The 20,637-nt window shown below is 39.8% G+C and overlaps 1 protein-coding gene across 1 annotated transcript in view; it reads left to right on the forward strand.

Annotated features, from left to right (window-relative positions):
- Window positions 1-20,637, forward strand: part of GPR107 (G protein-coupled receptor 107) — a 42,654-nt gene that overhangs the window by 9,489 nt on the left and 12,528 nt on the right. The window contains exons 6-17 of the mRNA XM_026062044.1: window positions 320-354; window positions 553-609; window positions 1,470-1,580; window positions 3,098-3,231; window positions 4,138-4,213; window positions 5,249-5,322; window positions 5,898-6,015; window positions 7,031-7,161; window positions 9,577-9,620; window positions 17,942-17,991; window positions 18,737-18,820; window positions 19,631-19,755. Of these exons, the coding sequence (XP_025917829.1) occupies window positions 320-354; window positions 553-609; window positions 1,470-1,580; window positions 3,098-3,231; window positions 4,138-4,213; window positions 5,249-5,322; window positions 5,898-6,015; window positions 7,031-7,161; window positions 9,577-9,620; window positions 17,942-17,991; window positions 18,737-18,820; window positions 19,631-19,755 (1,039 nt within the window). The remainder of the gene's footprint in view (window positions 1-319; window positions 355-552; window positions 610-1,469; window positions 1,581-3,097; window positions 3,232-4,137; window positions 4,214-5,248; window positions 5,323-5,897; window positions 6,016-7,030; window positions 7,162-9,576; window positions 9,621-17,941; window positions 17,992-18,736; window positions 18,821-19,630; window positions 19,756-20,637) is intronic.

The raw sequence follows: 20,637 nt of genomic DNA on the forward strand, positions 1-20,637 counted from the left end.
GGTCACCTTCGTGTTGCATTTATTGTGGTTGAATGGGATGGAAAGATTCCTTGGGTAAGGATTTGTAGAAAGTATAATAATAGGGAAGCCCATTTTAGCATTCATTCTGAATTAATCCTCAAATGCAGTTGAGGGAAGAGTCCTGGGAGAGTAAGGAGGGATTGGGGGAGAATTGCTGTTAATGATTGTCTAGGAAACTGCCATGCAGACAAGAGTAGGAGGGCTTGGGTAAGGTATTAGTAATGTGCAAAAGCTGGTAGTCTGTGAGAATGTCTAAGCACAAACACTCTAAATGTGCCATGAATGCTTTTATCTCTAGATAAGAAGTCCAAACGAAGTACAACATCCTCTCAGGTAAGAGAAATTATCTGCTTTTCTCTCAGAAAACCTGGGGGAGTATTCCAATGCAATCATGGCCGGGAAGTGGCCATGCCACTCCTTGCTCTCACCTCCACTGTAAATGTGCAGAATAGTTTTGGTTGTCTGGATGATGTAGTCAAATGTAGTATTACCTGCTTAAAAATCTAAAAGCTTGTCTCCTCCTTTTCCCAGAGCATAGTAGAACAAGCACATCCTGTTCACAATGACAGAGGCACTTTTTCATTTCAGGTATGATTTCTGTCAATGTCTAGTTTCAACATGTACAGACAGTTCCCTCACTGTACTGCTTACCAAAAAGCAGAAGTCTGCTGCTCCCTACTGTAATCCCTGTTTTCTTAGTACAGATGTGTCTTTGATAGTTCAGTAAGCTTTTCAGATGGAACCTTGTGAGAATAAATGCTAGAAAGCTCACTCCTTATGAAGTGCAGGGGCTGTTTTAGATTGCCTGTCATATGGTGCAGTCCCACCAAACATCGTAATCTGTGACCCTCAGTGTATTAAAGTTTACTGTGATGCAACTAGTGTATACAGAATTCTAACAACAATAGCCTGAACTGATGATTCACTTAAGGGGTGATTCTCTTCTGTGGGAAACCAGACTAATGCTTTGCTTCAGCGTGCTGGTTCAGTTGGGATATTTGGTTAACACGAGACAAATGTATTTTGAATGTGTTGTGTGTCACATGGGAGTTCACATAGCTCTGAATGCTTGTATATTTGGGGAAGGAGCAGAATAGCTGCTTATGTTTTAGGGCAAGTATTATGATCAAAATAATTTTATGCTTCACCATGTTAAATATAGGACACTTCTTGTTATCTTTTGTCTATGGTGAAGTAATTAAAACACCAATGCCTAAAGGTCTTGGATTACCAGCTTGTGCAATCAGAGTTAGATGTAATGACCCTACATCTGAAATGTTGAGACATACCAGCAGGTATGCTGGTAGCCTCAAAACAGTATTGTTGCTGAAAGGAACCAACTGACACAAAATGACTGACCTTTTCATGCTCCAGTGGAGATGGCTGCTTATCAAGGCAACCCCCTTGTGAATGATAAAAATACTGACTTTCCTCTTCCTTATTTTCAGTTTTTTTTCAACATCAGTTCTGATAACCAAGAAGGTCTCTACAGCCTGTATTTTCATAAATGTGTTGGCAGAGATGGGCAGACTAATGATCACCAGCTATTTAGTCTTGATGTGAGTATAGCTTCTAAGGTATAATTAACTCATTCGTTTTCAGTTCCAGCTTGTATGCAGAACACAGTATGCAGATGAGTATATATGGAATAGGAAATGATTCGGAGCTGTGCATTTAATCTCTGCAGTAGCATTTCTGAAGGAAGCAACTACAGTAAGAAGAATTAAGATACTAGTTTTAGAGAAATGTGTGGAAATTTGAAGCCTGCATGTAGGCTGGGTTCAGTCTACACAGTTATGACTTCATGCTGTAATGATTTTAGATCTAAAACAGCTCTTCGTGTTTTGCTGCTCTTATAATAAACATTTTCGTTTCCTTTACATAATTGCTGATATTCAGCCTGCTGCTTCAATCTAAATTATTGGTCTTCATGAATTCATTGTCATTGCTTTTTCTGGTCTAATTTAAGATGCGTTTGTACAGTGTTAAATGCAGCCTTTTAAAAGCTATACATTACAGCATGCATCCCATCTTTTTTGAAGCAGCTTGAGAGGAGTCCAAGGGTTCAGTTCTATGCCATCTTAAGCCACAGTACATTAGAACAGCTCTTGCTTTCACTTCCTTGTGCTCATACCAGCATTCATGCTGCTGGGTAGTGAGCTATTCTGAAATGAATCTCTCATTGACCAAGGTAACTTTCAGCCCCCCGAACTGCTCATTACGTGGTTGTGCTGATGCTAGTGCAAAGGAAAGGTGAGGGAATGTGTAGGGGGTAGAATTTTGCAGCCCTAGCTTACCTCAGCCTAAACTATTGTACAGTTGCTCCCTAAGGTTGTGTATTGAAAAGGCTAAGTTTGTTTCATTTGCTGTTTTGTTGCTTTGACCCATTGAAGAAATGGAAAAGAAAAGAGAACCTGGATAACCAGCCTGTTTGGTTTTATCTAAAGAATAGTTTCATTGCTGAAAGTTGATCTTGATAGATTGTTTTAATGAAATCTTAGCACGTACAACCAAGCAGTTTAGGGGCATAAATGAAATGTTAAATAAAGCTTCTGGTTTTTAAGTCACAGGGTAACAGGCTTGCAGCAGAGTGTTTCCTTTCTCTTGACAAGTGAAGAAATCCACTGTAGTCAACCTAAGAGTGAGTTCTTACAGCTGTGTAGGCTCTCTCCACATCAAAAATCAGAACTATGATAAAAAAACCTGCTTGTTTATGCAAGTTGTAGATGACATTTCTGAATCAAATGTGGGCAAACTCTGAAGTTCAGGATACAGACCAACTGTTATTTGGGAAATATCACTTTGGCTTTCTAAATTGTTCCATAACTCAAGTACCAGAAGGAACCTCTGTCCTTTTCTGCTTTTCAAGGAAATTATTGTTGTAGGAGTAACTTGCAAAATGTTTTGAGATTCTTCAGGATGAAAAACTGCTTTTTTTTTTTTTTAAGAGTCTCGTAAGTTACAGCTTCAGGAAAGTTAATTTTAAAAGAGTGAATTTGACTGTGAACTGTAATTGTTAACTTGGTGCTTTAGCAAAATATTTTTCAACTGTACACATAACATCTTTAATATTCAGATAGAAATTACGGAAAAGAATCCTGAAAGCTACCTCTCAGCGGGTGAGATCCCACTGCCAAAACTTTACATTTCTATGGCTCTCTTCTTTTTCCTGTCTGGGACTGTGTGGATCCACATACTTCGTAAACGCAGGTAAACAAACTAGTTCTGTGTGAGTAAAAGTATGAACTTAGTTCATTAGACTTTTTTTTTGGTCCTTCTTTTATTGTACACAATTCACTGTCAGACTAAATTACTTGAAACTCCAAATCTGGCTCAGTCTTGTATGTCTAATCCATGCAGCTTCTAGTTTAAAAAAAAAAAAAAAAGACTTCCATCAGTATCATTTTTGCAGAACGTTTTTACAAAGTTAGCAAGTCTAATGTTAAAGAAATTGTGGTGTACATATTCAAATATCTTATGGAGAAAACTGAACAGGGAACTCCTGTAATCAGTGACAAGAGGAGAATGTTGTTTGAAAGTAGTGCTAAGTAACAAGGAAAACTTAATCAAATTCTTAAGGGGGATGGTAGCTTACAGCAGTGGGGAGTCATAAAGAATGATTATAGTTGAAAGCAATAGCAATTTCTAATTGAAAACTGCACTTTTTAATAGTTTAAAACATAGCATCAGAAGCCAGAAACTCCTACGATTCCATTTTAACTTTACCTCTGACTTAGTCTGGAGTTCACTTTGAGATCTGGTTATTTGGTGATCTGAAGTTTGGCTGGTGGCCTGATATAGTGATTTAGGAAAAAATTACCCATCTGAATTATGTCTATAAGTTTTCTAAAAACAGTTATAATCTAAATGTATAGGATATTTTTATGAATTGCTCTTTTTAGTTAACCCAGATGTTAGTCTTGTAGAACATCTAGTTGAAATGTTCAGGGTGTAGGAAAAATTCACACTGTAGCATTCAGTAAAGAAAATCCCTTTCCTCTAATAGTTAGCTCAGCCTGGGAGTTACTGTTTGGCATTTATAGATGACAAAGAAATACCCTTGTGGAACTAAGATATTTTCATGCTGGCTTAGTTGATGCTTTTTTTTCTTCCCAGAAATGATGTGTTTAAGATTCACTGGCTAATGGCAGCCCTTCCTTTCACAAAATCTCTGTCCTTAGTGTTCCATGCGGTATGTATATATTCTCTGCCTCAAGTTGCTCAGCTGGAAAGTAGAAAAGTGGAATCCAGGGCATGCTGTTATAGAGAAATCTGTATCATAGCGGGAGTGTGTGTGTGTGTAGTATCTTCCCTGTTGAAGCTTTGGTACTGAACTGCAGATGTCTGGTGGAAATGATTCAGTTTTCATCAGCAAATTCTGACTCTGAAATACAAATTCACATTCTGAAATACAAGTGAAATGGCCTGAAGTGGTGTGGCAGCAAGCGTATATGTGAGGGTTGAATGAGTTCCATGAATTCTAATGCTTCAGCCATCTGAGGCCGCCTGAAGACTTGAGTTATGGTGCTGCTGCAGCTACATGGCTTATGGTAAGTACTAGTGAATGGAAACCTTGATGAATGTCTGAAATTCAAGGTTATTACCTTAGATGACGTACTATGCCATACCGTAACAGACCTAACATTACAAGGTTTAACACATTCACTACCCAAAGTCTTTATTGAATTGTATTGACTCTGCCTTTCTACTTGAAAGATCTCATATGATAATGGCAAGTGTTTAATCCTACCATGTTCATGCCAACCATGATCTCCACCATCAAGTTCATGCTGGGATAATTGCCACAAACTTGAAGTAGTTAACATTTTTGAATCTGGTTTCCAGTGAAGGTAAAAGTAGAAAGCCTCTAGACACCTAATGCAAGTGAGTTTGAAAAATGAATGAATAAAGTTGATATGAATAAGTTGAATGCAGGTGATCAACTATAGTTAAGTGTGGGAGCTGTGTAGGAAGGATGTAGATTGTATAAAAGGTACATTCACTAACACTTTGGAAATAAAACAAATGGAAACTACCTCATTGCTGCTAAACAAAATTAGAACAGGTTGGGAGGAAGTACTCTGAGATGTAACAGAGCTGAATTTGTGCACACTGATGGAAACTGAAACTTGAGATGGCGGTCAGAGCAGACTTATTTTATAATAATGGGTGGGATGCTCATGAAAAGTTTTTTTATAAGGTGCAACATTCTATTTTCTGCTTCCAGATCGACTATCACTACATTTCTTCTCAGGGATTTCCTATTGAAGGCTGGGCTGTTGTCTATTACATCACTCACCTGTAAGTATGTCAAAAGATTGTTTTGATAGATTCAAAGAATGAAACTGAATTTATCCCCCTGACACCCCTCCCCCCCCCCGCCCCTTCTAACAAACTGGGAAATTGCTGATTCTTTGGCACTATGGTCTGAGTGACAAGACAACAATCAGCCCTGTGAAAAGGGGAAAGCTCTACTTGTAGAGGGCAGCTGCAGACAATTGGTGCTTATGTGGGTGGAGGAGTAAAAGGAGAAGAAATACTTTGCTTTTCTTTGTTCATACTAATATTCAAGTATCTGATTTGTTTATGGTGTGAATGGTGAGAGGGTGCAGCTGCCAGTGTTTTCTCTCTTTCACTGTGGTAAATGGATGACTTCTCCAGGAAAAGATTGCATGTATTGACAGTTGTGAATGAAATCTAATCTTGCTGTGATGCACAGTTGTAAGCACTACATCTGCCTCACTGTTGTAGGACAGGCACTTGTCAGAGTTGTGGACTGCAGTGCAGTTGTTTGGGTTAGTGGCTTTAGATGACCTGGGCAGAGGAAGGAGTATGATGACATAAGTCTCTCACTGTGGTATCTGCTTCTCTTTCAGACTGAAGGGTGCTCTTCTGTTCATTACTATTGCCCTCATTGGCACAGGCTGGGCTTTCATTAAGCACATCCTTTCAGATAAAGACAAAAAAATTTTCATGATTGTCATCCCGCTTCAGGTGAGGACCAAGCTGTGTCAATACTTGCTTTCTTGTGGGAGAACTGCTTGTGGAAACTGTAAAAGCAGTGAACCTGAAACAATATGCCATACAGTTACTGCCTTCATAAACCTATCGGTTAGCCTTTACTGCATAAGTTAAGTTAGAATTTCTTGGGGAGCAGTGAAAGGGCCAGAAGCTACTCGTATAATTGTCCCGCTCTTCTCCCCATATTGACTATGTGATAATAGTGGTCAAATAGTGTCAGCAAATCAACAAGTAGCTGTAAGGTAGATATATTCATGCTGGGGCAAAACTTGGGCTGCAAAATAGTCCTGAGGTACTAAGCAGAGACATTAGATGAAAGTTGTTGTTTCTGAAATGCTTGCTCAGCGGGCTTAAAGGAAAAAACAGACTTGCAGGCCCATTGCGTCTGAGGGAAATATTCCCAGGATGCTCAAATGATCAGTGCCTGTCTCCTACTCCAGGACCTGAGGTAAATAGGAGGATGGCACTTGTATTTGCTGTTGTACATGGAACAGAATTTCTGCCTTTCAGAATGGAGTCTCGTTCCCACCTGCAAAAACAGAAGTATATAATTAAGTGTTCGGGGTCCCTATAGAGCTGGGGTATGGAGTACAGAACACTGTCAATGACCAAACTGAATTATTTGCTCAATTTAGAATAATGCGTTTAGTCTGTGTTTACTATCTGTGTATATGCAGAGTCCTATTTCTGTGTATTAATAAATAGCTTTTGTTCCTTTTATCTCTACTGGTACGGTAGATTCAGCATAGTATATAGCAGAAAGGACTACTTTTTTAATGTCAGCAGAAATAAATTCCAATCAGTTTTTTTCTGTAAAACCTGTGAAGATGCTGCTGAACATGTGATTTTGACATAGAGATACAGAATTATTACTGATGTTACTTAATGGGCTCTTGCAAGTACAAGGCAGCTTTTGCTGAATTGGCAGCCCATATCTAGTCTCTTCTTGGAAAGCTTCTGGAACCATTAAACACCTCTTGTCCTGTAGGTACTGGCAAATGTGGCGTACATTATCATAGAGTCTACAGAAGAGGGAACAACTGAATATGGACTGTGGAAAGAAATTCTGTTCCTGGTAGACTTGCTATGTTGTGGAGCCATTCTGTTTCCAGTGGTATGGTGAGTCGCTGTATATGATGCGTGGTTGCTGAGCCCTGATGGCTAGGGCTGTTCCTGAACTGATGGGTATTGGCTGCTAGTTAGAGGTTAAGGAACTGCCGAAGCAAATAAAATCTCAGTCCTTTGTGGAGTTAAGTATTCCATTAACCTCCTAAAAAAAAAGTATTGGTCTTAACCCCCCCCTTTTTTTTTTTAATCCTATGTTGTGGAAGACAGTTCATTTGGAAATGAGCAGGCTGTCATCTTCAGTTAAAAATTGTATGGAGAGCTAATAATGGGCATCAAACCTTTGTGCTTATGTGCAAGTTTCATCAAGGCTAGTAGGCAACCATGTGATGACTTCTGAGAAATAACCTGATTTTCTATTCTTTTTCATCACTCAGTGGTGCTTATTGATTCTGTTAGGATGCTAAAGGGGGCAATAAAGGCTAAAAGCATACAAACACTGAAGTTGGTTATCCTCTCTAGCTTAGAGGCTCCTGGCAAATTAAGGTTGAGGAGTATCAGTGGAGCAATATAGGAAAAAATTCTAAGCCTTTGAAAGTGGAAACAGAACCAAAAAAACAGACATGGAATTGATAAGTTAGAGTGGCTGATTTAAAAAGTGTGGATAAGGCAGTGCAAACAGACTATAGGTGCTTTTGAAAATTGGAACTTTTCAGAAGTGCTGAATCTCTTGCATTGAGAACTGGGGTTTTGCTTTGCTGAGTGAGTTTTGAAACTTAGCTACTAAGTACTGAAACAATAGTGCTGTCTATGACCAATGCTGCCTTCAACCAGAGTAGCTGCATATTTACTTGACTGTTAGAAGAAATAATCCCAGAGGGAACGCTTCCCTGCCCTTCCTTCCGCTATATTTGGCAAGAAAAAACGTTGGTTATATAAAACTCCACTAAAACAGATAACTCAGATAAATGCTATTGTTAGTTCTTGCCAGGTAGTCAGAACATTTATCTTCTAAATTCATTTTTAGTCTTAATTGGATAAACAGCTGGATTTAAAGGAGGCAATGAAGGAGCTTCTGGCTGCTTTAGTTCATAAAAACAGGATATTCTTATTTTACTTTCCATCTCATTTTCTCAGTAAAGCAGAGGAAATATAAATGTGCATCTAGTAAACAAGTCATCACTCTAGCGTGGTACTGTTTCATAATGCATATATATGTGTGTATATATACACACGCATAACAATGCAAATATATATGTGCTCATACAAATATATAAAAATACAGAGCAATATATATTTGTTATATACTTATAAATTCACATCTATATATTTTATTATATTTGCATATATCATATACTACAATGCAATGTGTTATATTAAGTATATAGTTATCTCTGTTTATATATGCATGTGTATATGTATATAAACATGTATATATTGCTCAGTAGGTCGCAGGAAGCTTCAGATTGGCTTAGTAGGGTGGATTCAGCTGGACTTCCCATTTGTCCTCTGTGTGAAGATCAAACTACACAAAGCCTTAGTGGCCTTCTGCCAAGGTTGTGAAATGTTTTCCAATACATTTGTGTATCAGTACCCACTTGCCTCTTCCCCTACTCCCATGAAAACACTGCAGCTCTTCTGAGACTGAGAACATTTGGGTATAATAAATAACTACAGGAATACTAATTTTCATTATAGAGAGCCTTTCTTTCCTGTGATAAAGGTGATGTTACAGTGATAATTCTTACTGCATAATGCCCCAAATGTCCTGTCTAGTGATAAGCTGGTGCAAACTTGCCTTCCAGAAAGCAGCTATATCTGAAGGACAAATGCATTTGGGCAAACTGTCGTGTAACTGTTTATAGCATGCAGCCAGTGTTCCTGCATTGTCAGGATACCTACATAAACTGAACTTAAGCCTAGGACATAAATCTTGACCCTTTTTCATCTGGATAGTCTTGCTGCAGCTGGTGGGATGACTCATGTGAGCAAGGTGACTAAGACTTGGCCCTTGAAAATCCATTCCTGCAGGGTAGCTTCTGTTACATAAGCTACCTATGTAGACATGCAAGCTGTAATCAACTATTTAAATGAAAAGAGCTTAAAAGAGCAGTAAGATGCCAAATGCTTGGTAGAACTTTGAATAGTAGCTCAGCTTACTTGAACTAGTGGAAATTATTATGCTGGAAAATGCCCCAGTTTTTCACTCTGCTCCCTGCCTCCCACAGAGCTTTCTGTAGGCTGAAGTAGGCTTTAGCACTCTGCTTTTTTAATCACATGGAGATGCAGATACTTGAACTAACTGCCTGACTTGAGGAGATGGGGGTGATATATATGCAGTGCTAAGTGCATTTAATTAAGAACAAAACCCAAGCACAACGAGCTAACAAAACTGTCAGAATTCTAGAGGCTTGCAGTGAAAAGGGAGTGCTAAAATTATAGTTAATCTACCCCTTTTTGATTTTTTAGGTCAATAAGACACTTACAGGAGGCTTCAGCAACAGATGGAAAAGGCAAGTAATCTAATTTTCTGTGATGTTTTATGCTACATGCCATGAAATGTTGCCAAAATTTCAAACACATGATGTTGATTTAAAATATGTAAACTAAAATTATAAATCTATGCTGTATTATTGTCACCTTACTTATTATCCTCAGTGGGCTTGTATGAATGGCTTTTGGAAAATGACCCTTTTCATGCATTGCCTTGACTGTTGTAACTCATACATAGAAATCAGTCTCTGGTATTTGCACAGCTCTCAATACTCTTGAGCTAGACATGACATCTAGAGCAAATCATCTGACAGCCTTGCTTCTGTTCTCAGACTCAAATGTTCAGAAGCAGAACCAGAAATGAATTTCAGAATTGCTATTTACTAGTCAAACCAGACCACCTTATTTCAATTTCTTCAGAAATCTGTCCCTACCGGGAAGGAGGGAATTAAGCCTTACTATGAAACAAAACATAAATTGGCACACTCCTCAGCTTGTATGTTTGTACAGCAGCTTAAGGGATTGCTTGTGTACCAGTGAATTATGTTTAATGTAGCAGTAAAATGACATGATGGGTGGAAAGTCAAGCCTAATACAGCTTCTATAGTGTCTGCTTTTCTGCCTCGTCCTCTCACTTCTTCTGAAATAGTTCATCAGCTGTTGGTTTGCAGTTGGCTGCAGATTCAATCCATGAAGTATAGCGCTGACTTCCTTGGAAGTGAGCAGCCTTTTTGGTATTCTGTCATTTGATGGCTAACTGTTCTTGAAAGCTTTATTTGGAGAAGGACCTTTGTTGGCTCATCCTGTCTGTTCAAACCCAGTCTTATCCTTTAACTTTTGTCTCTCCTTCCTGGAGATGTTCTCGTAGGTCTAGATACTTCTTCCAGCCATTCCTTGGCTTCTGGTGAGACACTTGCATTTTAGTGCAGGTTACCTCTCTGATCTATTGGATGAAGTGTCAGGTTGTTTACAGAGCTCAGCTCTGTACAGAACACAGATTAGGTCTCTTTTTCCCAGCTGTAAAACTGGACAATACTTAAAGATGAGCCCAACATTTCTGAGCTTCAAGACTGGAAAAAAGTTAAGTATTAATTACTACTAGATACTGATGTGAAAGAGGTTACTATTGATAATCTAACATGACTGTTGTTACTGATAGTTTTCTGATCAACATGCTTTTACTGATCCAGTGATTTTCACTGATTAATTTGTTTTACCTTGTCCACCTCTGCTATCCTGGAGTACGTTTACACTTACTGTCACAATGTCTGCTTAAACATGAAGCTTCTTTGAAGCAGGGTCACTTTCTTCCAAGCTGAGGATTTCACATATGTAAGGCCTGATTCTTGGCTAAAGCCACTGTGTGCAACTACAATACAAATGGGTCAGTCTTCATGTAACTAAGGTAGAACTGCTGTGTGGCAATGGGTTCTGTGCCTCTTCCCAGTGCTGAGTATTCAGTGGCTAGTGCATATAACTAAGACAGAAAACCACTGGATCTCTGTGGCCTTACGGTGATCATATAGCCTTGCACTTGATGGTTCTTATCACAAGATGGTGCTATGGAGTTTGCATAATTTCAAAGCATACTGACTGAAAGAAAAGTGAGGTTGCCAACAGCAAGGATGTTCAACATTAAAGGTGCTTGATCTGTCCACTGTTTGTTGTGATGGGCAGAATCCAGATCTGAGTAAACCCAAGCCTGCTGCTGCCCTCTCATTCTGAAGGACGTATTGTAGTGTATAATGGTAAAAGAAAAAGGTGGTCTGAGAAGAAATGGATGTATCTTTATAGCTAGTCAGTTATATACATTTGTCTGTAGGACTGTTCCCTAATCCTTTGTTTTGGTAGATGCCTGTTTTGCATGGATAATGGTGCTCTTCACCATGAATGTCATGTGTAGCTCAGTGCTGTTTGCATGCTTGATTGCGGAGACCCTGCAAGTTCGATAATTGTTGAGAGGGACTTTGCAGCAACCTTATGCTGCACTAATAATAAAAGAATAACTAAGGAAAATAAGTGTTCCAGGGAAAATAGTATGTAGACTGGCATCAAATTGTGGCCAGGACAGCTGTAAAGATGGGGCTAGCTTGTCAGATACAATGTTCTTAAGGTATTTAGAGGCTGCTGATAGGAGCCTGTGGAGAGCAAGCAACCAAGAATGTGATAAGAGAAGCAGAAAGTTGCCTGATGGTGTCACCCTGCTAGTGTGCCTGGCTGAGAAAACTGAAGATGATTTGGTTTGCACTGTAATAGGGTAAAATCATTCATGTTAGGTTTATAAATGGATAGTTTTGACTGGAGGCATATGCTCTTAATTCTGTAGACTTCTTTTGGAGGCCCTATTCTGCAGTGGGTGCTGCTCAATGTCTTACCTTTTCACAAGGAAAATATGACTAGCAGAAACGCTTAAGCTCACCAGCATTTATTTTTTTTCCACAAATGACAATGGTTTTCTCTTTAAGTGGTGAAAGCTAGTGGATCCTTTCACATGCGGCTTAATTGCTGCACTGCCTACCCTGTGATTAGAGCTGACTGAATCTTGCATCTACAAACGTGGTCCTGGTCAGACTGCCTATTGCTTGCCAGGATTTATTGTCTGTTATTACCTCAGAGGCTGCTTTTCAATTTCTCTCACACAGACTTCATTAACTTATAGGGTGCCCTAGGGAATTATATACTATAAATTCAGTAGCTGTTTTTCCTGGCACTGGGTCTTCTGGTGACCTCTTCACTGGTGAGGAAGACTAAGGAAAATGGCTTCCTTGTGTCCTTCAGAACTATCAGCTCCAGAACTTTACAGCTCAGTATCCTGGTGGTGTCTCCTGACTGTCTATTTGTCTTGTCCTCTTTCAGCTACTCCACAACCTGTCTATTAGGCAGCCCCCCCTCCCAGGTTAAGTGCAGCCATGACTGCAGTCTGACTAGAATAGAAATGAAGTAATAGGCTGGCCTGACTACTAGTCTTTTAATCTGTTATAGCTGTGCTTGCTGTAGGCTCTTGAACTCGCTATGTGCAGTTATTTAAAAGGCTTGTTAAAGGTAGCAGTGATTTGGTGTCACTAGCTAATGTTCATTTAAACTTGATTTTAGATGATTTTCTAAAGTGGGAAAGGTAGAGGAATGGACCTAGAGCCATAACTTATCCAGGAAGACCTTACATGCGCAGGTATTTTGGATTGCTAGTGAAGAGTAGGCATGCCATAGTGTTGATACAACTGTGTTTGATCTGCCTGGTTGTTTGCTTTTTTTCTTTGAAGATGATGTTTAGCGTAGGTAAAATCTCTGATCTCTACAGGCTCCTTGTCCTGTATAGCAAAGGGTGTAAATATCCCATTCCAATTTTTTTTAACTTGCCACCTTCAGACTTAAACAAGTGCCTAGCTACACCTCTTCTGGTCTGTCACTATATCTCCTTTCAGAGAGGAACATGTCATCTGTCCGTTTCTAGATCTGCATTACAATGTCTTGCTTACAGATTTAAGAAAATCAGCCTTGCAAACTGAGATAGAAGTGTTTGGTTGGAAGGCTGCTAAATCTGATCTAAAGGTGTCATGGGAAAAGGAGGAGAGGGAATACGGTTTAGTAAACTTACTGTTGTTTGAAACTCGGATTCCTGATCACTGTACCTCTCAATTCAAGTAACCTCCTCTTACATATAATGTCATCTGCTGCTTGAGGGAGGAGTAGAAAGCTGGAAGCACCACTGCAGTGTTTGTTCTGGCCATACCTCTGTATATGAGGAGAGAGATGAAACTTGGTGCAGCCTGGTCACGAATGGTTAGCGATTCTCCTGAAGCACTGTAGCACGTCATAGTTGGCAGCAGTATTAGGGGAAATACACTGCAGCGTGTAGCTCCCAGGCAACATTCTCTGTGTGCTGTACGGTGGGCAAATGATGATTAATGCTTTCATGCTGGCCCCCATGTCAGGAAAAATCACGCTCTGTATTCAGTGTCTTCCTGCTTCTGCACCATGAAAGCACTGTGAACAAAGAGCCCAGTCCTGTGTGGTGCAGAAACACCCTCTGTGTAGCTGAGCTCAGCAGATACTGGAGGTGATGACTTTGTGGAGACCAGTGCTAAAACACCTCTGTAGCCCTCCACTGAGGAGGAGGAAGTAGTGCAGGGGTAAGAGTGCTCCAGGCAGTACATGGACATCTCAAACCTTGAGATAAAACTTAGTGATTTAAGTATCCAGACCTCAGTAGATTGCACTGGGAAGATGCAAATTGAGAAATGAAGGAGGCCTATTATGTTCCAGTGTATTGCTTCTAGGTATCTCAGATAACTATACAGAGTTGACATAGCAATTGCTATTGATAATTCTGCACTTAATTTCTTTTGGCTGTGATGGGGAACTTCTGTGCCAAATGGCTAATGTGTTTCAGAAGATTCAGGGTTAACCAGTCTGCCATCCTCTTGCACATGAGAAGGTGTGAGATCTTACTTGCACAGAGTAGGAGAGCTGCTGTTATCTGTTGGCTCGACCTCTTCTTTATGGCACAGGAATGCTTTTAAGAAGAGTGCTTGTAGAGATTATAGGCCATACTTTTTTGGGCTACTCTTGTAGTTGCCTTTTGAGGTCTAAATCTGCATATGTCTTCATTCTTAAAGGGTTTTTTTGGAAAACTTTCGTTTATTAATTGGTAATGGCAAGGTTTGCATCTCAAATGTGCCAATCAGTATAGCAAGCAGTGCACTGCAGGAATATTTTTAGTTGTATTTTAGGGTGTTCACTCCAGATGTATTATGGTTTGTCCTTACATACTGTATTGTCTGGATTTGAGCTCCCTGTGCCCTCAGCTGCAGTCCTCTTATTGTTATTACATATATATTCTGAAAAGGTCAGATTTATCCATCAAAAAAATACTGTCTTCTGGTGGGCAGGGGTGTAGTTGATGGTCTGACCTTCTTTTTACCCATCTTCTAAGCTGTCTCAGCATTTTAAATTGGCATAGTCGGCAATCTGAAAAAGAGAGACTGACTTCCAAAACTTTGTGGTATGCCATGTTTTGATTAATGCAGGTCAGACTGCTGCAAATACAGGCTGTTTAAGTAAATGGTGATGGAGAGGGCAACTGAGAGAAACAAGGTATAAATGCTATTACAAACCAAAGAATCGAACCTTCCTCAGAAGATGGCTTTTATCTTTTTAATTACCCTGTGAAAGAGGTGGAGCACAAGTAAGCATTTGTGTTTGAAACTTTTAGTAGAGAGTCTCTGCTTTCTACCCTACAGTTAAGTACTGGTCCTTTAAAGAAGGGTTATCATATGCATAACAAATTTACCCAGCCTTTACTACATGCTGTGATTGCTGCTGTGTTATCACAGCTTTACAGATTGAGTCTGCAAGTGATTCAAGTTGTAAATGACAGCTGCTGGCCTAGCCTCTCCCCTTGAGTGTTGCTCTGTCTGAACTGCCAGGCTAGGTGAACCTAAGTTTTAAAGTGTCCAACATAGCAAGACTCAGCTGTTGCTGTTTGGGGCACATTTAGCCTGTGAAAAGGCAAGTCATGAGCTGCTGATGCCAAGCAACGATGATTTTAGACTCTCTCCAGAACTGTGTGCTGTAGCTTTGAGGTGTTCAGAGAAACAGAATTTTGTAGATGTACGTTAGCACTGATGCTAATGTCTGACAGTGGGGTGAAGTATTGCTGAAACTGAGGCAGCTGGAGGAAGGCACCTAGCTGAGGTAACTGAGTAAGCCAGCTTCTGGAACTGGCTCTTCAGTCTTTCTACTTGATGTTTTTCTGTCCCTTTTCCTCCCCTTACCCTTTTCCTCCTCCACACTGAGCCATTCTAGATATCTAGGTGTAGAATTGCCAACCTATGACTCTTCTGTATTGATTATCGTGATGAGTAGGTGAGATTTCTGAGCTGTGCTCAGTCAGCTGAGAGGTGGCATTGTGGCACTTCGGTTGGCAGCCAGATCTTTGGCTTCACTATCCTTTCCTCCTATGCACTGCATGAATCAGAAAGAAATGACTCCCCAGTTCACTTAGTTGTTGGCTGTAAAGCACTGGTGGACTGGCAGTTTGAATCATAGCTGTTGAGTTGATGCTCCTTTAACTACAAAGCCTGGAAATCCTCATGGCCTGTTACTGCACCAGTTGGTGGTGGTCCTTCAGAAAATGAATGCATTGAGTTTAAAATAGATCCTTCTATGTACAATCCTGTATGTGGTAAATCCCAGGATCTTTGTGATCACACTGTGTGTAGTTGCTCTTTAAATAAGACAACATTGCTTTTTCTGCTTCAAGATCTAATGAATTTATCTTGCATATATATATGCTTTAGTCTTTCTTCAACTATATTATGAAGAACTTTCAACATTCAGTTGTCTGATAGGAGATTAGACCCATGAAAATCCCTAAGTTTCTGCTATTTAAATATGAGAAACTAGCTTCTGGGATGTGGGAAAATGAGGGAGAAGTAGCTAAACCAATGTCTCAGAGCTGGCTTAACTACTAAGGATTTGGTTAGATTATTGTTCTTGCAATTACAGGTCTTGGCATCTGTTGCCTAGCGTAGAGCTCTTAGAACTTGACTGCTGGTACTCCACAAATGCAAGACTAGAGCTTGGGCAGTGTTTTCTGGAGTCCAGAACTGTGTACTGCATAGTAGATACTATTCTATATTTAGTGCTTCATATAGCAGTCCAAAACGTAGTACCCTCTCAAAATGAAGAACCAGTGTTACTCTGACATGTTGTTTGTGCCATAAGATTTACACACATATGCATTTACTCGCACGCACGTTTGGTGGTCTTGCACAGAAAAGGTTGTCTTTTCTTCTTCTTGGGCTCTGGTGCTGCTTTCTTTTACTGATGTGCTATGCACTCTGTCAGAGGTTAAACGTACCATTTGACAAGGAAGTGTAGAAGCCTCTACCTATTCCTAAATCAAAGCCACTCTTAACTAGTTTACTTCTATCTACCTGTCAGTTATCTATGCCTTGTGTTAGTCAGGTGCTGTTGTTATGTTGTGTCTACTGGAGGAGGGTTTATATCTATTTCATGGTGTCCGTAGCTTACCGTCTGTGGTAACTGTTTGGGGAAGTCACTCTCTTGATCTTTAGATAACACAAAATAGTTTTATAATAGTGGTGTTTCTATTTGCTGTAATTTATGTAGTGGGAATCTGTAGCACAACTTCTCTTGCAAGTGGTGCATTTTACATTGCCTTTTCATAGGAAAAGTTTCAATGTTCTTGTCACAGGAAATGAAGCATCTCGTAGCTGTTAGCCCTCCTCATCCTGATGCATAATACTATGTTTTGCCCTATTGGGAACCTGGAAGATCTTATGTGAAAATACACAGAGCCTTTTACAAATCTGCTTTTTGTAGTGGGTGGTTTCTTTGAGGGAGTGCAGGTAAACTTAAGCACAATGTGTTGCACTTCTACACATGTTAAAAGCATAAGGAGGGTTTGGAGGGAATACCAGTAATTATGTGCCAGTATTGTCTGACTGACAACTTGTATTCACTGGCTCTAAATATATTGCATCTCTGTATGCTGTCAACATATCTTGGACTCTTTGCCTCTCCTGTTGTCACAGAAACACCAGGGGTCCACGCTTGTAATCCTGCTGCACCTATAAAACCTGACTCTCAAACCAGAGTTGACAGCTGTTCCATCTGTTGACCTCTGCTCATTCCCATCAGTATATGCTGTGTTCCTCAAGAGCTGATGTAATCTGTCCAATAAGTGTAGGTTAGCCTGGGGCCTGAGCTTACATGGTTTGACTCAAATGCATGCATTTGTCATAAGAACTGTTTCGTATGCGTTTCTGTTTCACTTGTAAATTGTGACTGAGCCATGAATGATAGAGGACACAGCTTAGGTGCTGAAATACTTCTGCCGCTGTTCAACAAGGTGCAATAGTTCTCCGAGCCCTGATTACCGCCTAGAAAATTGCTGTCTTCTGTTGAGTACTTCCTGACCCCTTCTGTGTCTTTAGCTGCTCTGAATGACTCTGAGGTAAAGTGAAGTGCCAGGGCTTGTGGCAGGAGTGAGGCAACAGTATGTAGTTGGCTGTATACAGATAAGCATTAGATAAAAGTTGTCTATTGCAGAGCGTATGCATGTAAAACTTAGCATAAAGGTGATCTCATTGAGTTGCCTTTTAAGAGGGAATTCACACCAGTGTAGGAACTGTCCACTATGAAAATAAGCCAGGCTGACATTTCTCAGAGCATCCAACAGTTTGTGGGACAAAGCTTCTAACTTGGGATTACTTGAGTTCTAATTCTGACCACTTGTCTACGTTGTAGACAAGCATCAACAGAAACTGTCTAATTTTAACAAATTTCCTAATGGACTTTTGTGTTCTCTTGGCAGCTGCCATTAACCTAGCAAAGCTGAAGCTTTTCAGGCATTACTATGTTATGGTAAGTAAGAAACTTGTACATATGTATACAGAACACTTATAAGCCTTTCAAGCACTTTGATGGATTAGTTGTTGGAAGCTGCTGTAATTGGTGGATGGGGTGGAGATGTTCCTAGTTCAGTGGTAGTGCTGTGCTTTGGTATCTTGGTCGACTGGCTTACAATTCTCAAAGTAACTTCCCTTCTATATCTAGTGGTTGCATCCTTCTGGCTGTCCTTAAATTGGTTTCAACTATTTGTAATGCTAATTAATTTCCTCTGGAGACAGCTTGAGCTGCCACCTGAATTGATGGGCTTGAATAACGTACTATAAACTTGCTAAAAATTAAACTTGGGATCAAATGGTGCCTTGAGATGCAGGCATGCAGTTTCTGATGAAGTCAGTGGGAGCTGTGAGCATACTTCCCAAGAGAGCATAACCTTCTTAATGGTTTCCAGCAGCCTCATTTCAGACTCTTATAAGTGGTAAGAGTAATAAATTACAATCCTGATTCTTGAGTTCTATAAAATCCTAATACTTAGAGCAGGAAAGCACTTTAAATATTAGTAATAGCTTGAGTCATTTGGATGTTCAACAAGCAGCAGAGCCCTCGGTCTATATCTTCCATGTTTATCAAGAAGTATAATAAGGCTAATCTGACATGATGAGTTGTCTGGGAATTGTTTGAGCTATTTCTCTGGGAAAAGAGGCTCTACAAGGATGATGCTATTGATCTCACTCATGCTTTGTCCTTTTCCCTCCCACAGATTGTGTGTTACATTTACTTCACACGGATCATTGCAATTCTCATAAAGATTGCTGTTCCATTCCAGTGGAAATGGCTGTACCAGGTATTTGCCAGTAAAGGAAAATACATCCATCCCTTGAATTTTAATCCCTCTTTAATCTTTAAGTGTAACTGCACAAAAAAATTTCCATAATTTGTTCTACACGTTGTAATAGAATTTCTAAAAGTGCAGTGCTGTGCTCTGGCTCCTCCTGATTTTTTTTTAGCACTAATGCCCATAGGGTGGCAGGAATATATTTTTAGTTTCGTGTTTGTCCAGCAAGGCTACTGGATTATACATGAGATGTCTGAAAGTAATTGCATTATTGATTTTAGTCTTTCAATTTAAAAACGTCTGAAGGAAATTAATCAAGCACATACAAAGGAGAAAAAAATTAGTCAGGTTTGCCCTGTGTAATCAAGTCCCCAGGAGCCAGTGAAATAGGCTTTCGCTTTTCCATTTACAGGCTTTATTTGCCTAGTGACTTTTAAATACTTGGTTTCTTAACGTATAATCCAAGTAACTGTGCAGGGAGTCTTTGGAATACATTAACTGTTGGAAGTACCAAAAAACTTAGGGATGTATATATTTTTTTCTCATTTAAAAGCCAAGCTTTGCCTTAGTTATTTAAAAGCACTGGAATGATGGCTAGAATTGTAACTATATTTAAAGTGACAAGGAAAGCTGAAAGAACAAAGAGCTTTGACAGCCTTTAACCTGGGATTAATGATAACAGGATGGGAATTGCTTTGTTCGTTTCTGCCATGGTACAGGCTTCTTGGCCATTAAATCTTGAACCTTATGAATGAGGAGAAATGCTTTGACTGTGAAGGATTACAAGAATAAACTTCAATTTTGTGTTTTTACTTGCAGTTGCTAGATGAAATGGCCACACTTGTGTTCTTTGTCCTCACTGGGTACAAGTTCCGTCCAGCATCAGACAACCCTTATCTACAGCTCTCTCAAGATGATGAGGATGATTTGGAGATGGAAGCTGTGTAAGAGCACCCCACCACAAACACACTTTTTCTTACCTCTTCACTTGCTTTGAGAAAAGTAATGCTTAAAAACAGCTTACTTCATGTCTCTAAGAAGTCTTTCTTCCAAAAAGATTAAGATCTGCTATCATGTTTAAAGATCGAGGCATCTGTTAAACAACGAGAGGCTTGTGATATGCATAGGAAAACCTGAGCTGGGTATTGCAGTGGTGTGGAATAAGCTGATGAAGCATTTCACAGGGCAAGAAGATGCCCATGGAAATGCCAAGTTAAACAGCTTCTCTGTTTAATCTGTGGTATTGATCATCAGTAAGTCTTGTGAATTGTCATTAGTGCTGTATGTTTGTCATGCCTGAAAATAAGCCCTCATGCTTTAAAAAAACCAAAACCCAAAAAAAACCCAGACAACATAACAATCTACAGAATATGTGTTCTAGTGTGTTTTGTTTTAAAAACAGACCTTTTAAATGTGAGCAGCACATTAAGGTCAGTCCTTCACCAGTGTTTTTGCTGGGATCTTGTGGACTTGACCAGAGGATGAATATAGGCACCCTTACATTATTCTTGATTTGCTGTGTGCTTGCTTATGGGTTTGTGTCATGCTAATGATACATGCTGGCTACCCTTAAGACTGTTTGATCATCAGGGTAATAGTAGGACTCATGCAGTGTGGTGTCACACTTGCCTTTTTGTGGGAAATTGCCTTATGTTGTAAGAACCCCAGTAAGTCACTCTGCCCTTTTTATATCTGATTGTTTCTTGATGCTTATGTAGAGAAGGGGTTTGAGGCTGGCTGAAGAGGGTTTTAAAAGCTAGCCCACTGCCTCCAGCTGTTGCCCAGAATGAGGAATAGCTTCAGACGGTTCTTGAGAGATCCCTAAT

This window comes from Apteryx rowi, unplaced genomic scaffold (assembly GCF_003343035.1).
Source record: "Apteryx rowi isolate R43461 unplaced genomic scaffold, aptRow1 scaffold_19, whole genome shotgun sequence".
Lineage (NCBI taxonomy): Eukaryota > Metazoa > Chordata > Aves > Apterygiformes > Apterygidae > Apteryx > Apteryx rowi.